Source organism: Herpailurus yagouaroundi, unplaced genomic scaffold (genome assembly GCF_014898765.1).
Source record: "Herpailurus yagouaroundi ecotype Mexico unplaced genomic scaffold, PumYag 205, whole genome shotgun sequence".
Classification (NCBI taxonomy): Eukaryota; Metazoa; Chordata; class Mammalia; order Carnivora; family Felidae; genus Herpailurus; species Herpailurus yagouaroundi.
This window is the reverse complement of record NW_024412436.1, coordinates 11,234,479-11,250,193: the sequence shown is the minus strand read 5'-3', so window position 1 is coordinate 11,250,193 and position 15,715 is coordinate 11,234,479. Positions and strand designations below refer to the sequence as shown.

At 52.2% G+C, this 15,715-nt stretch overlaps 1 protein-coding gene across 1 annotated transcript in view; it reads right to left on the bottom strand.

The window, feature by feature from the left end:
* Positions 1-15,715, bottom strand: part of KIF26B (kinesin family member 26B) — a 481,358-nt gene that overhangs the window by 82,250 nt on the left and 383,393 nt on the right. The window contains exon 6 of the mRNA XM_040451654.1: positions 4,574-4,780. Within this exon, the coding sequence (XP_040307588.1) occupies positions 4,574-4,780 (207 nt within the window). The remainder of the gene's footprint in view (positions 1-4,573; positions 4,781-15,715) is intronic.

Here is a 15,715-nt window from a genome sequence, read left to right as displayed (position 1 = left end):
TCCCTCCTCGTTCTTGAGCCACGTCCCCTTCTCTTGAAAACCAGCCCTTTCTTTCTCTCTGGGCAGATACAACGTACAGTGTCAAAGGCCCCTCGTCAGCGTGTTATAATGGCTGCTCTGCAGCCTGCTGTGTCTCGTCTGCCACATGACTCTCAAGTCCTCGGAGGGGGCCAGGCTTCTGAGAACTTTCGCTATTTCCCCATTAACACCCAATAAGCTACCGCTCCTCCAACGACAAGAACTCAGTCCATTTTGTGGCCTGACTTGGGACATCTGGGAACTCTCTGGGTAGCCTCTGAGGCTTCCAGGAGGACAAAACGGTGCACTGTGTGCTGTCCCCTTCCTGCCAGAGTCCGAACTTAGGGATGCACTCAGAGGCGTGAAACACCCGGGCTCTGCGGTCGGCGGGGCAGCGTGCCTCCCGGTGGGAATCCAGTTTTCAGCTCCAGGCTGCATGAGTACAACGGGTGTGAATACTTGGAAATCGATTTTCTCTCCCAAACCCAAACTGAAAAACCATACTCCACCCCCGCCCCGCTGTCTGCTCTGGTGGTGCCTCAACGACTCTGCCGGGGGCTCCTCCTGGACTTAGGGGGAGGGGGGGCAGGACAAGGCTGCCATGGGGACCATAGGATCTGTCACACCCCCAGGACCTAGGCAGCGAGAGGGTGGCTCGAAGCCCTGAGACTGAGGCAGTAGAATATTCTTTTTAATGTTTATTTATTTATTTAAGGTGTCGGGGGGGTGGGTGGGAGACCACGCACGCAAGCGGGGGAGGGGCAGGGAAAGATCGAGAGAGAGAGACTCTAAGCAGGCTCCTTGCTGTCAGCACAGAGCCCGACCCAGGGCTTGAACTCACGAACCGTGAGATGAGGACCTGAGCCAAAGTCGGAGGCCAGTCCACTGAGCCCCCAGGCGCCCCGAGCAGTAGAATCTGGAACTCCCATGGGCACCTCTGCAGAGGGGGGAGGAGTTCTTGCTGCATGAACTCTGCCTCCTTTGGACATGAAGTGAGGAGGGGAGCCAGGGGGCTCACAGCCCCACCTGGAGCCAGCCACCAAATAGGCGAGGGCGGCAGGGAGAGAGCTGGTTGTGTGTGGACCAGAATCACCTGTGCAAAGGCCAGTGGCCACAGGAGACACGGGAGTGGCCTCACGGGGCTCCCCTTGCTGAATTCCTGCAGTTCCAGTGGTCAATGGCCTGTCCATCTCATATTGTTAGTGGTTGACAGTGGCCCCTGGGGGCCCCCTGCTGCCTTCCGTCTGGGGGGCCAGAGAGGCAGGGAGCCTTCCCTAGCACAGACGCAGGCAGCAGGAAGCCTCCACTTACCCACATGCTGGAGTCCTCCCCACCGCCCTTCCTGCGAGGGACTGAATGTGTGCCCCCAAAACTGCTATGTTCAAACCTGACGTCCAGGGGCAGCTCTGGGGCTCAGTCGGTTAAGTGTCCAACTCTTGATTTCAGCTCTGGTCATGTTCTCACAGTTTGTGGTTTCAAGCCCTGCATCAGGCTCTGCACTGACAGTGTGGAGCCTGCTTGGGATTGTCTCTTGGTCTCTGTCTCTGTCTCTATCTCTGTCCCTCCCTGCTTTGCTTGCTCTCTTTCAAAATAAATGAATCAACATTAAAAAACAAGAAACCTAACATCCACTGTGATGGTATTTGGAAATAAGGCTTTGTGTGTGTGTGGGGGGGGGCGGTGAGTAGGTCATGTGGGTGGAACCCTCATGAATGAGATCAGCCTTCTTGGGGAAGATGCCCCAGAGAGCTCCCTCACCCCATTCAGCGGGAAGACAGCTGTGAATTGGGAAGGATTTGGTCTTGGACTTTCCAGCCTCCAAAACTGTGGGAAAGAAAATTCTATAGTTTATAAGCCCGCCAGTCTGTGCTGTTTTGTTACGGCAGCCCAAACAGACTAAGACACACTCCCACAGCCAGACCCAGTGGAGGTCTGCCCCGGAGGGGGCAGCTGATGACTGCCAAGGCCACCATGGGTCCTAGGGAGGGTCCACCAGGGCAGTGAGGAGCAAGGACTGTTCCAATCATTGCTTAGCTGATGTCCCGAGAGACTGAGAGAAAGCCAAGTTCATACCCGCCTGGGACCTCCCTGGTGGCTGCAGCTCATGAGCCCACTGAGGACCTGAGAGCAGAATCCACCGCATCCACTTTCCTGCTTTCCTGCCTCGGAGGCTCAAAGGGTGCTCACCTCTCGGGCGCCGAGGCTGACCATGACTGTCATCAGTGATGACACGACAGGCAAAGATAGCTCACAGTTATCGAATACTCGCCACGCTCCGGCTCTATTTCGAGCATCTCGTATGTATCGGCTCAATGAATCACATTGATCTGGGTCTGTCTTCAGCTTACAGATGAGGAGGCTGAGGCCCAGAGAGGTGCAGTGACCCGCCCAAGGACACACTGCTAGTAAACAGCGAATAAAATGGCGGGAGGTCAGAGATGCAGGACAGAGAGATTTACGGGGAGGAAAGCAGGAAGCGAGGTCTGCTCAGGAAAGGGACTACGAATGAGAGGCTGCATCTTTGAGCCTCAGTTTCCTTGCGCAGGATGTGAACATGGCAAAACTTCCCTCTTTTACAGCACAGACTCCGAGAAGAGTCCAGTGGGTTAATGTATATGAAACTTCCCGAAAACCACAAATTTAATAGAGAAATGCAATGCATTATATTATTGGCGAATTTAACAAAAGAGAAGCTTCCGGAAGCGAGTGTGACAGTCGCGTGGAGCCCCGTGTGAAATGTAAGCAAACGTGAGCAGTTAAAAATGGCTCTTTTCGGGAACAAATCTAAAACTCATTAACAGCCCGCACTTCATTTAGGGTTTGCTTTGGAATTTCTGCAACTTGGGGAGAACCGCTTCAGAAAAGTTTTAACTGTGTTAATTACATTACGTGCAGGCCATTTATTAGACACGATGTCAGGTTTAGATTAGTGAGCTGGGTGGTACCACACACACACACACACACACACACACACACGCACACAAAAGTCACAGAGAAACTATCGAACTTCTTTATATTCTGTCTCTTCGTGGTGAAACTCTTTGGGGAAACCATGTGCCCAGCTCGTTAACGAATGGAGCCTGTAACATGCACTGTGTGTCTGTGGTATGATTCCGGGGCCCGTGTGAGTGTCCTCTCTTCTACACTCGGATGCAGCGTCGGAAACAAACAGGAGCTGCGAGCACCCTTGTCCTCAGGCTCTGCTGCAGGCATTGGCCACCCCGAAGCACCCTGTTTTGTACGAATCCTGGGAAGGGCCAGCCGGAAACGCATCCGAAGATGCAGCCGTCTGATGCCAGGACGCAGGCGAGGCAGGTCACCGCACACCTGTAACCTGGGTGACGCGTCTACCGGAAGATTCAGCTGTGCCGATTCACTGCAGATGAACTGCACCAGATGGTGTGACTGAATCTTCCAGTGGACATCTGTTCTTACTGGGATTGGCTCCAGGAGCTCCGGTCCAGGAATCTTGGCACTCTGGGCCCCCAAGGAGCCTCCAAATTATACTCGGAGCAGAACGGCCATAACTCTCCACACTCCCTGTGTGTGTGTGTGTGTGTGTGTGTGTGTGTGTGTGTGTGCGCGCGTGCGTGCGTGTGTGTGCACGCGCCCCTTGCAGGGTGACTTTGCAGTGCCACCACTCAAGAGGCGGGGTCTCTTCCCACCCCTCAGATCTGAGCCAACCGAACGCAGCAGAAGCCAAGCCTTGTCAACGCCAAGCCTAGCCTCGGGAGGCGTGTGTACTTGGATCATTCCACCGCCGTGAGCGCAAGCCCCGGAGAGCCTGCTGCTTGAGGAGAAACAATGCGGATTCTACACCAGCCTAAAGCCAGGCAGCCCCCAAACATGGGATAGACACGTAAGTGCGCCAAGCTAGAAATGGAAGAACGCTCGGCCGGACCATAGATTAACAAGGAATAATAAATGCTCATTGGTTTAAGCCCCTGAGTTGTAACGCATCACCAGCTAACTAATAGGACAGCTGTCCCTCGCCTCTCTCCTTCCCCTCTACTCCACCTCACCGATTCAGGCCGCAGGACTGCATGTGAGCCTCAGTTTCCCTGCCTGCCACACCAATGCCTCACTAGGACTTGCCCCCCATAGGGCCCTAGAACTCTGCCTGATTCAAACCCAGCTCCTCGACACACCCAGGAGCCCAGGCAGGCATGGTGTTCTTAGCGGACCCCACGCGTCACCATCTTCACGCTGTTGTTCCTAAAATTTCCGCTTCTGCCTTCCAGTCCCTGCTTCTGTAAGCCATCCGTGGACTGGCGCCCTCCTCCGCCCTCCTCCTTCTCTCCAAGGATGCGTTGTGTTGAAATCCTGGCACGATGATGCCACCCGAGGCCTGACACCGATAATTCAACGGGACCAAACTATTCAACGGAGCTCCCACGGGTTTCCAAAAGTTGTACAGCCGGAAGAATTGACACGTCAGAACACTCTGGAAGACACCCTCCCAGCTCACAGGTCCTGGTGGACGGGAAAGGCTTCTTGGAACCAATCAACACTGCCTGAGCCTGTGGCTGGGGACGGTGGGAGGGGCCACACCCACCTGAGAAGCATCTTGAGGAAACACGGCATCGAAGGCAAACATCTTAGGGGGAACTTGGTTGCCTCTCTTCTGGAAGACGTTTTGACTTCCGCAGGTCAGGGGGTCATACAGGGTGATCTGCTTCTTCCGCGGGTCCACCTTTAAGAATGAGCTGGATTCGGAGGTGTCGCGGGCCAACGTGGAACAGATGCGAAGCATGACTTTCACCTGCAGGAAACAAAGGTGGGAAATGACGTGCAGTGATGTCGTTGGATACTTTATGATGGGGCACCCTCTATGCACTCTGGGGACATGAGCATCCACCGCGGCAGGGAACCTTCTCATGATGACACGGTGACACGGGTTAACGACATAACCTGGAAATAATAACGACATAACAGGAAAACTGACCTGTTTGTAACTACCAGGTGGCATGTTTTGCTACGTCCGTTACTTTCTTACAGAAATGGCACATCGTGTTCTTTATCTTCTTATTAATATAAACTGAAAATTAACTGTATGCTGGTGGGCCAGTCACACAGGCGAACAGGCAATCTGGGTGGCCAAGGTTTGGGGCTGGCGTAATTCCCTGGAAGAGGACTCCTCACAGATCGATAAACCACAGACATAAACGTTAGCTCCATAATTTACTCCTCGCCTCCGCTCATCAGGACTCTCGGAGACAAAACCCACAGTTATTAGTGTCATCATTAAAGGCTTGTGAAATGGCCTGTTTTTAATGGCCAGCATTTGAAATGTGTTCCAAGGAGCAACGGTGAAAAAAGATTCGTTCGAAACGTGTTATTTGGGATCCCATTAAGCGAGTGCACAGGAGTGATCATTTCAGGGAAGGAAAGCGCGTCTCGGTGGGAACCGGGAGCGGGTCCCTTTAACCCGCCTCCTGAGGAATTGACCACGGACCAGACACGACCGCCAGCCCGCTCCACCCCCACGGCCTAGCGGAGCACTCATGGAAATCAACCGCCTGCCCCCCGAGCCCTAAGGTGAGCCGAAGTCAAGCTGCAGCCGCACACAGAGCTCTGGAGGCTCAAGTCCTGGGGAACATGGAAGGTGTTTGCGCCCTTATCAGCCTCTGCTTCTGTGTTGCTAGTTCAGTCCAAATGTGGCAGTGAGCACCTGCTATATTCCAGCACTGGGCTAGGCTCCCAAGACACAAAGGCTGGTGATACACAGGGTAACAGACAGAGAGAGACAGATGATTTTTTTTCTTTTTTTTTTTTAATTTTTTTTAACATTTATTCATTTTTTGATAGAGAGAGACAGAGCGTGAGTGGGGGAGGGGCAGAGAGAGAGGAGGAGACACAGAATCCGAAGCAGGCTCTAGGCTCGGAGCGGTCACGGCACAGAGCCGGACGCGGGGCTCGAACCCACGGACCGTGAGATCGTGACCTGAGCTGAAGTCAGACGCCTAACCGACTGAGCCACCCAGGCGCCCCCAGATGATTTTTATAATACCACGTGGCGAACCCCGCAGCTCTGTAGAGGGTTCTTTTAAACCTCATCTCTGTGTCTTGCCTTCCTCATCGGATCAGTTGTCAGGTCTGACGAAATGTCAGTCAGGCAGTTTCGCAGAGAGGGGTTTATACATTTTTAAATAAAAGATTTCCAACGTGCAGAAATGCTCCGAGAATAATCTTCATTGTGCATAATGGAGCGAGGGCACCCTCCTGTTTATCTTCTCCCTGTCTGTTGAGACACAGGCACTGGCCTGCAATGTACAACGTTGAAGGGCACAGGCCTTGTCGGTTGCCCTGGCTGTGTCCCAGCGGTGCTGGTTCCCATCCCTTCAGAACAGCACTCAGGGTGGATCTGGAGGCCGGGTGTCACAGTGGAAGGAACCCATGGCTGGGGTGAGGCTCTCGGGGTTTAAATCCTGGTTCTCCCGCTGGGGGGGGGGGGGTGTCATATAACGATTCCTGCCATTTCCTGGAGGTCTATTGTGTGCTAGGGCTGTGCTGTCACCCAAAGGACATTATTGAGTCTGACAAGCCAATGCATAGGTACCCTTGTCCAGATGAGACAACTAGTGCTCCAGAACTTGCCCCAAATCTCTGAAAATGTTCGTGGTAAGGCTGGGCTCTGATCCCACCTCTGTCCTGACACCAAAGCTCATACTTTTTACATCATGACAAGTACTGCCTCCCGTATGTGGTCCAGCCTCTTGGAGCCTCAGTGTTCTCACCTGTGTGATAGGGACAATGAGGCCTCTCTCAGGGGACCATGGGAAGAATGAAAGAAATTGACCTGCAGAGTAACCAGCGCAGGGTGGGTGCGTGATTCCTGTTTCTCTCCCTCTTCCTCCTTCCCCCATACTCGCCTCCCTCTGAACTGTGACATCCTAGCATTCTCTGATCACCGTGTTAGCAGTAAGGTTTTAGAACTTCTCGCCCCAGACGCCGGGTCCCGTGAATCACAAACGGGATGCCACGGGGGATCCCTGCAGGCAGCGCTAGGGATTACGCACTGGTCCTCACAGGCTCCTACGAGTAGAACACCGTCACTGTGTGTGTGACAGCAAGCAGCACATTGGTCTACGTTCCATACTGGGAATTCTCTCGTTCACTGTGAACGTCTCCGTGCTGATTTCAGCCCCGCTCGTGTGGGTAGATCTGCCCCAGTCACACAGCAGGTGTGCCGAGGGCACATATTCAGACGGCAACTTTTGGTAGTGCCTGGGGCCTCCGGGCTTTCCGTAAGCCAAGCCCCTCGCCCGGCCTCTGAGCGCTACAAGTCAGAGAGGATGCAAATGCCAGGCAGAACTGATGGGAGTCACATGGCCCGCTGCTTTTCGCTTTCACAATTTCACATGCAATTTCTGGGTAACCAGAGGTGCTGAATGTAAAAATATGAGCTAAGCCAGGCAAGGGCCTGCACGGAGACATGCGAGAGAAGGGGCTGAATTAGCGAGTCATTTGTCCGGGGGTGGGGGGGTGCTCCTGCGTCGTAATGAAGTTCCGAGCCTGCCCTCCAATTTCTGCAGACAGGCTGACGGTGCTGGCCTGGTCTGGCCCAGGAGACACGCGGTCCTTTCAAGACCCACTGAACTCTGGGTGGGGGTGGGGAAAGGCCATTCTTTTCCTTCGCAGTTCGTTTAAATAAATGGATATTTTTTTTCTCCCCTTAAAGGAAGGAAATTAGGTTTTTTCTGCTTGGCTTTCCTTTGTGCCAATTCTTCCCTCATTCCAGCACTTGGCGTTTGGCTTAATCCTCTGTAATTAAAGCGCTTTGAAGATACCACTTGTGATCAAGACGGTCCCCCGGACTTGCCAGAAGTTTTCATTTTTGTTGCAGATGCTGGTGGGTTCCCGGGGGCACCTGCTTCAGCCCTTCCTGTCCGTGCCGCTCCGGAGCACAGAGAGGGTCCCTACCGTCGTGAACACCCACAGCTGTCTCCCAGCTCTCAGGGCAGGGGGGGTGATCCCTGCTTTCAGTCGCAAAGGCAGGACTGGCAAAATGAGATCCAGAAAACCAGGGCGCGGTCTGAGTGGACACATTCCAACGACAGGAGGTTGGCATTTCCTCGACCAACAGCCACCCTCAGTGGTCAAGACCCCACTTTTGCCTCATCTGTCTAATGGCTCGGCGGCCGGTGGGGCCGGCTGCAGCTCTGGGCGTCTCGCTCATCAACCACGGCAGCCCCCGCTCCCTGGACGGCCCGAGACACTCCAGGAGGATTTGCGAGAGACTCATTGACAGAGGCAGAACCTCGCTCCTGGGCAGTGTGGACGCTCCATCACGGTGTGGCCACCACACGGGGGCTCCTGAGGGGTGGTCCCCGCGGGTGCTCACTGTTGCCGCCACACGTGATCATGTGCACAGATGTTCGTGTCCATCTCTAGTCACGGAGAAGAGAACCCGGTGTGGACGTAGGGGGCTCCTCACTGCCCCTCTCTCTACCCAGAAGCTTCCCAGCTGGAGGTTTTCGTCAGACTCTAAGGAAGGCTCTGGCCAACGTGACCTTTGGAAGGCTCGCTCAGCAACAGAGAAGACCATGGATGGTGGTGAGGTTGGTGGGGGTGGGGAGAGACCACCCGTCACCGTTCTCATGCGCCAGCTTTGTTTACAGTCCTTTGTGGGGCCCCGCAATGAAGGCCCTCAACAGACACACAGGAGACAGTGACTGGCCCCTGGACCGTGTCGCGGCCACGGGAAATGCTCAGTGCACCTGTGTCACCAAGGATACGTCATTTCCCCTACAAGGCTAGAGGCTTCAGAGTCAATTAAGTGCTGACACCTTGCACGTCTTTTTACACTTTTATATTTTGAATCTCCTTACGTTGATGTTCAAGCCCACACTCTTTAAAAAAGTTTATTTCTTTTTGAGAGAGAGAGAGAGAGAGAGAGAGAGAGAATCCCAAGCAGGCCCTGTGCCATCAGTACAGAGCCAGACGTGGGGCTCAATCCCACAAACCGTGAGATCATGACCTGAGCCAAAATTAAGAGTCAGACGCTTAACCTTCTGAGCCACCCAGGTGCCCTCCAGTCCACAACTTTTTAAGAATCAGGTCAGTAGAAATGAATCAAGGTGAAGTCAGATCAACCTCACAAGAAATGCCATGTGGGCATCATTTTTGTCCTGATCGCAGAGTATTAGAGTTATCTTTGAGCCTTCCAGATCGGTTCTTTGTTTTTTTAATTAAAAAAATTTTTTTCAATGTTTACTTATTTTTGAGAGAGAGAGAGACAGACAGACAGACAGAGCATGAGCAGAGCAGGGGCAGAGAGAGAGGGAGACACAAAATCTGAAGCAGGTTCCAGGCTCTGAGCTGTCAGCACAGAGCCTGACCTGGGGCTTGAAACTCATGGACCATGAGATCATGACCTGAGCTGAAGTTGGATGCTTAACCGACTGAGCCACCCAGGCACCCCTAAATTTTTTTTTATTTATTATTTTGTATAGAGTGAGCGGGGAAGGAGCGGAGAGAGGGAGGGAGAGAGAAAGGATCTGAAGCAGGCTCTGTGTTGACAGCAGAGAGCCCGACTGAGCCACCCAGGTGCCCCCAGATCTATTCCTAAGTTCCTAAAACATGTCTGGGAAGGGTTCAAGGCAAACCAGAGGCCAGTGTGACAGGTTCGTCAAAATCCACCAACAAGAATAGTGAGAAAAGTGAACAAGTCGGATGGTTCGGAGGAGAGTCTGGAACCGAAGGGCGGGTCGGCTGAGACAGAAGGGCCAACCCACAGAACCAGTCTGTTCCAGGACCCTGCTTCTTTCCTGCTGAGGCTGGTGCCTGCGATGGAGATGCTGAGGTTCCTTGTGACAGACGTGAGCCACGGAAATATCCATCACTCTGTCCTCTAGGCGACCTTGTCCGCCTCAGAAGAGAGAAAGCCAGAGTCGGTGCCCCAGCCCTGCCTGGTGGGAGTGGAGGCTGGACGTCCGCGGAGGGAGCACTGTGCTGACCTCACCACACACCAGGGTGACTTTCCTGCTTTCCCTAGATTTGCAGGTGGGGTTCAGCTCTTGAGGGAGAAATGAGAGATAACAGAAGGGTCCCTGCATGGGATGAGCCAATCTCCTTTCTTACAGGTTCCAGGTGTGATGGGCACCACGGTGAGCTAGGAGCCAGGGGACCGGGTTCTAGTCCAAACGTCACCACCACTGAGTGGCTGTGTGACTTCAGGTGTGGACCCTGGCTTCCATACCCCTAAAGTTGGGCTGTTGTACCACCCACGACCCCTGTCTTGAAGGACAGGTGGGAAGCAACAAAGAAATAAAGGCAGAATATAAAGCAGCACACACATATAAAATATTATTCAAGACAGAAGAAAGGAAGAAAGAAAAAAGAAAGAAGGAAGGAAGAAAGAAGAAAGGAAAAAAGAAAAAAGGAAGGAAAGAAGAAGGCATATTCCTCAAATCAACTAGTGTAAAATAGACTTTTCTATACCAGGTGAATGACATCAGAAGCCTTTCTAGCAGCCTTAATTTTTATTTTATTTTTTTAAGTTTATTTATTTATTTTTTTTTGGGGGGGGGGAGAGAGAATCCCAAGCAGGTTCCACGCCATCAGCACAGAGCCTGATGCGGGGCTCGAACTCACGAATTGCAAGATCATGACCCGAGCAGAGTTCGAGAGTCGGACGCTTAAATGACTGTGACACCAAGTGCCCCTACCAGCCTTAATTTTAAAACTTAAAGCAAAAAATTCTTGAATGAGCCTGCCCATACATAGTGACAGGAGCGATGGGATCAAATGACTTTCCTCCCTCCCCCCCCAACAAATTAAATTAAAGACTACGTGGTCTGCTTCTATCTTTTGCAAAGGTACGCGCTCCCTGTTGAATTTGATCTAAAATCTGGATGTGGTGTCTCCCTTATTTCATTCCTTTCTTTCCTGTCTTGATCAGATGTTCTGGATACGCTCATGTTGTCTGCTTATGGCTCATGAGTCCCTTCCAGAAGATTCTCCAGACATTAAGAGAGATGATCAGAGGACAGGAGCTGTAAACAGTGTGCCCCCAGTATGTATTCTCAGCACTCTTACTTTTCTGACCTACCACGAAACTCAGCAACCCTCCACATCCTTCCGTGCATAGGACATTCTGACAAATCTACTGTAAAAGTTTCCAAAGGGGATTAAAGGTGTAATTTTCCAGCTGTTATGTAAAGGACACTCTCCACTTTATAACCTAAGATTCTAGTGCTAACCCACCACCGACACACCGACCCCCATATACATGACTTTCCTTTCCCATTCGATTTACCCAATGTGCCTGCTTGACCTGACAGACGAGCTGTTGGGAGTCTCGAATAACCCTGATGCTGGGAGGGATGGGTGGACGAGAGGGCCATGCTCCCTAAGTTAACAGAGGGAGCCTTTAAACATATCTGAGAGTTGTGTTCCATCCAGACATAGTTATCTGTGCAGAATTATACAGATCCATGCATCACAGCTCAGTTACTTGCAGAATCAAACTAAATCAGACAGAGTTTCTTTGCACCAAACTACAATAGTAATCCTACTGACCCAGTCAAGGTTCATGCGGCCATTCCCCCAGAAAAGGTCCAGGGGAACAGGATCCGGTGCTGAGTCTGGGGGCTAAGAGTGCAGATGCCATGAGGCTGAGAGCTCCCCTGGCCTATCTGGGGGAGCATCTACTCTGTGTTGACAAAATCAGTGACTTCATGACTGACTCATCACCAGCCATCTGTACCATGGCCATAACTTCTTTACAAATTTTATTTAAAAATTTTTTGTAATGTTTATTCATTTTTGAGAGACAGAGCACAAGTGGGGGTAGGGCAGACAGAGAGGGAGACACAGCATCCGAAGCAGGCTCCAGGCTCCGAGCTGTCAGCACAGAGCCCGATGCGGGGCTTGAACTCATGAACCACAAGCTCATGACCTGAGCTGAAGCCTGACACTCAACCAACTGAGCCACCCAGTAAAAGTTTTTAATAAAATTTATTTTGAGAGAGAGAGAGAGAGAGAGAGAGAACATGAGTGGGCAAGGGGCAGAGAGAGCGGGAGAGAGAGAATCCCAAGCAGGCTCCATACAGCACAGAACGTGACGTGGGGCTTGAACCCACAAACCATGAGATCATGACCTGAGCTGAAACCAAGAGTCAGATGCTTAACCGACTGAGCCACTCAGGCGCCCCAAATTTTATATTTACAGGGGACCTTCTCATCCTTATTTCCATTTGATTCCCCACAACAGCTTTATTAGGGAAACGTTAACATGGCCATTACCACCATCATCCTTACTTTAAGGGCAGTGGGTACTTAAGTGACTTGCCCAAAGCCAGTTGCCCGCTGGCGAAGGTGAAAGGGCAGGGGCCCCTGACCCACTCGCCCTGCAGTGAGCGTCCTGGGTCAGATGAAGCCAGAGAAGAGGCTTGTCCCTTCCACCAAAGCCAGCAGAGCCTGAACCTGTTCATTGGGGGCTGGGCCAGAGCCGAACCCCCTTAAAGACAGGGTACTGTCTCTGCGCTGGGTGGCTGGCTTCTCAGGGGTGCCAGCGGGTGAGCTCATGTGGCGCCAGATGGCACATGATGAGCGGTGATGCCATCAGAGAGGGGAGATTTACATTATTAAAAGCCACGCCGGGAAAGGTGACAGGTGGTAGCACCAGAAAGCTAAGCGTGAGGGGAGCATGTGCAGGACCAGAAAATGGAGCCCAGTAATGAGATGTGCTCGCTAAGGAAGTGTTTTGGGGAGTGGGGGCGGGGGGGGGGGGGAAGTTCCCCCAAGCTCCTGTCTGGTGCATGTGTCAGCCTCAGCCCGCAAGCCCAGCAGGGAGGAAGCATGGCCCGGAGGGGGGTCTGCAGCCAGGGAAGTGCTGCTGGGGGCCAGGCAGCCTCTTGGAGCGAGGTCCCTCGCTCCAATTAGCAGGCCGGGGAAAAGCTGGCCGGGCTGGGAGGGTGGAGGCAGGCACGTTTCAGGGGCTGGTCTGGCAGCAAGGACTGGAATTGTGACAGCGGCCTACATACAAGAGGCCCCATCTCTTAGCTCATCGTGTTAGGGAACTCATTTCGAATGGATGAGCGGGTTTCAGAATGGATCCTAAGACACAGTCCTTCTTGGGTCCAAAGCGAAGTGGGACATGGGGTTCTCGGGCGTCCCTGGACGAGCAGCTCCAAGGCTAAGGGCACTTGCTGTCTGCCTGGCCTCCCTAGGACCATGTGGAGGGTAGCCTGGAGGCTGGGGCACACGCTCTGCCCACAGGCTGCCTGGGTTTGAGCTCTGGCTGCACCGTTTACCGTGGTGTATCTGCACGAGTGATTTAACCTCCCGCAGGCCTATCTAGAAGCTCGTCCTGACGACAGTACCTTCCTAGCGGGGTTACGGTGATCATGAAAAGAGCCGCTTATGACTGTGCTGCTACATGAGTGTTTAATACATGCCAACTATTCTTTTTTTTTTCAATTTGTTTTCAATGTTTATTTATTTATATTTGAGAGAGAGACAGAGCACAGAGAGAGAGGGAGACAGAATCCCAAGGGGGCTCCTCACTGTCAGCGCAGAGCCCGAAACAGGGTTCCAACTCATGAAGCGTGAGATCATGACCTGAGCTGAAATCAACAGTCGGACATTTAACTGACTGAGCCACCCAGGCGCCCCTGAAATTTTAGCATTTTAAAAATTTATAATATACATGTACAAATTACTATTGTTGAGGGTATGAGTCTACTGGAAAGATCATACACTTTAAAGTCAGATGCCAGCTCTTACCAGCTGTGTGACCGTGCACATTTTATTTTATTTTATTTTATTTTATTTTATTTTATTTTATTTTATTTTTAAAGTTCATGTGGCGAGAGTGAGCATGTGTGCACATGCGCGGGAGAGGGGCAGAAAGAGAGGGAGAGAGAGAATCCCAAGCAGGCTCTTCACTGATAGCACAGAGCCTGATGCAGGGCTTGAACTCACAAACTGTGAGATCATGACCTAAGTCGAGATCACAAGTCGGTTGCTTAACCGACCGAGCCACCCAGGCGCCCCTAAACATATCATTCTAACGTAGCTTTCTCATCAGTAAAATCGGGATAATAATCCCTACGTGGAAGGATTTACGTGATTCTTAGGCAAAGAGCCGTGCCAAGCCCTTGGCACAAAGTAGGTCTCCATAACGATCACGGTCACGTTGAACCCACACACGGGGCGGCCCTGTGAGAGCATACGCCGTCAGGAACCTAACACAAGGTCACCCCTCTCCCAGCAATGCCTTCAACCACCTCTGACCCAGGCGTTCAGGAGACCGTGAACCTTACTGGTTTATGCCACACAAGAGGCCTGGAGACACAAAGTGTCACCCCACTGCTGCAGGACGTTGCCGAGGCCACCTCGCCCCGGGCCCACCAATGTTTACAGATCCAAGGTTAAGCTCAGGACTTCCAATTCCCAGCCTCTCTTTCTTCTGCCTGAATTTTGGTGAATCCTGGGGAAGGGGCAACTGCAGATTTTTCCGAATGCTGGCAAGGAAAACTACTGTGGCTAGTTTGTGGTTACTATATTTTATCTTTTGAAATACCCCATTCCAGAGATAAAACGGCACAGAAGGACCTTCTGAGAGAGGAGCGGTGGGCACCCTTTGCATCAGAGTTCTTTCAGGCGCACACAGCTTGGCATTGGCACTTATTGTTAATAAGGGCCCATTTACCGCTAAAGCTCACTCATGTGTGACGACTGCACAGCTAAATAGTAGATCTGTCATTAAATAGCGGACGCTCAGGAAATGTCACATCTGCCGGCGCAGACCCCGTCTGTCGCCAGAGAGGTGCTGTCTGCCTTTGGAAACACCAGGACAAAAGGGAAAGTTACTTTTCTTTTTCTGCAGCCCGTTTTATTATAAATATGAAAACTGCAGCTTGCTAAGCTGACACCTGACGCCGTGTCTGGACCTCACTGCCGCGTTCTCCTGGGCCTGGGACTTTTTACTATCCCACGGCTTCCGGTCTAGGGAAGTGACACCCAGAACTCTGAGAATAAGTCGAGTGACCCAGTCTCGGGACCACCTAGAAATACCAGCTGCCAGATACCACACGGAATCCGGGGAAACACCGTAATAAACAACCTGTTGTCTAAAACAAAAAGCCATTCTTACCATCTAATAATTAGGTATGTACCTTTCTTTTTTTTTTTAATTTTTTTTTTTTAACGTTTATTTATTTTTGAGACAGAGACAGAGCATGAACAGGGGAGGGGCAGAGAGAGAGGGAGACACAGAATCTGAAACAGGCTCCAGGCTCTGAGCTGTCAGCACAGAGCCCGACGTGGGGCTCGAACTCACGGACCGTGAGATCATGACCTGAGCCGAAGTCGGACGCTCAACCGACCGAGCCACCCAGGCGCCCCAAGGTATGTACCTTTCTGGTATTCATCTCTGACGCCCGTTTTCGATAGGAAACGATCACTTAGGAGCACTGTCCGTTCAGAACTGTCCGTTCAGCATGAAGACTTTGCCGGCCTCTAGGCTGCTTGCCTGGCGGTGGGAGCACAGGCATCCTTGGGGCCCACCGGGAAGGTGGGTTCGGAGCAAGTGGGGAATCCTTTCCTTAAAGAGCCGTGATATGCGACCCCCAAGCCTGGGCTCTTGTCCAGTGTGGAACCCCATAGCCTCAGTCTCAGGCAAGAGGAGAATCAGGTACGTGTCCTAGTGAGAACAGGCATCTGGGGAACTTTGGGGTCAAGGGGCTGA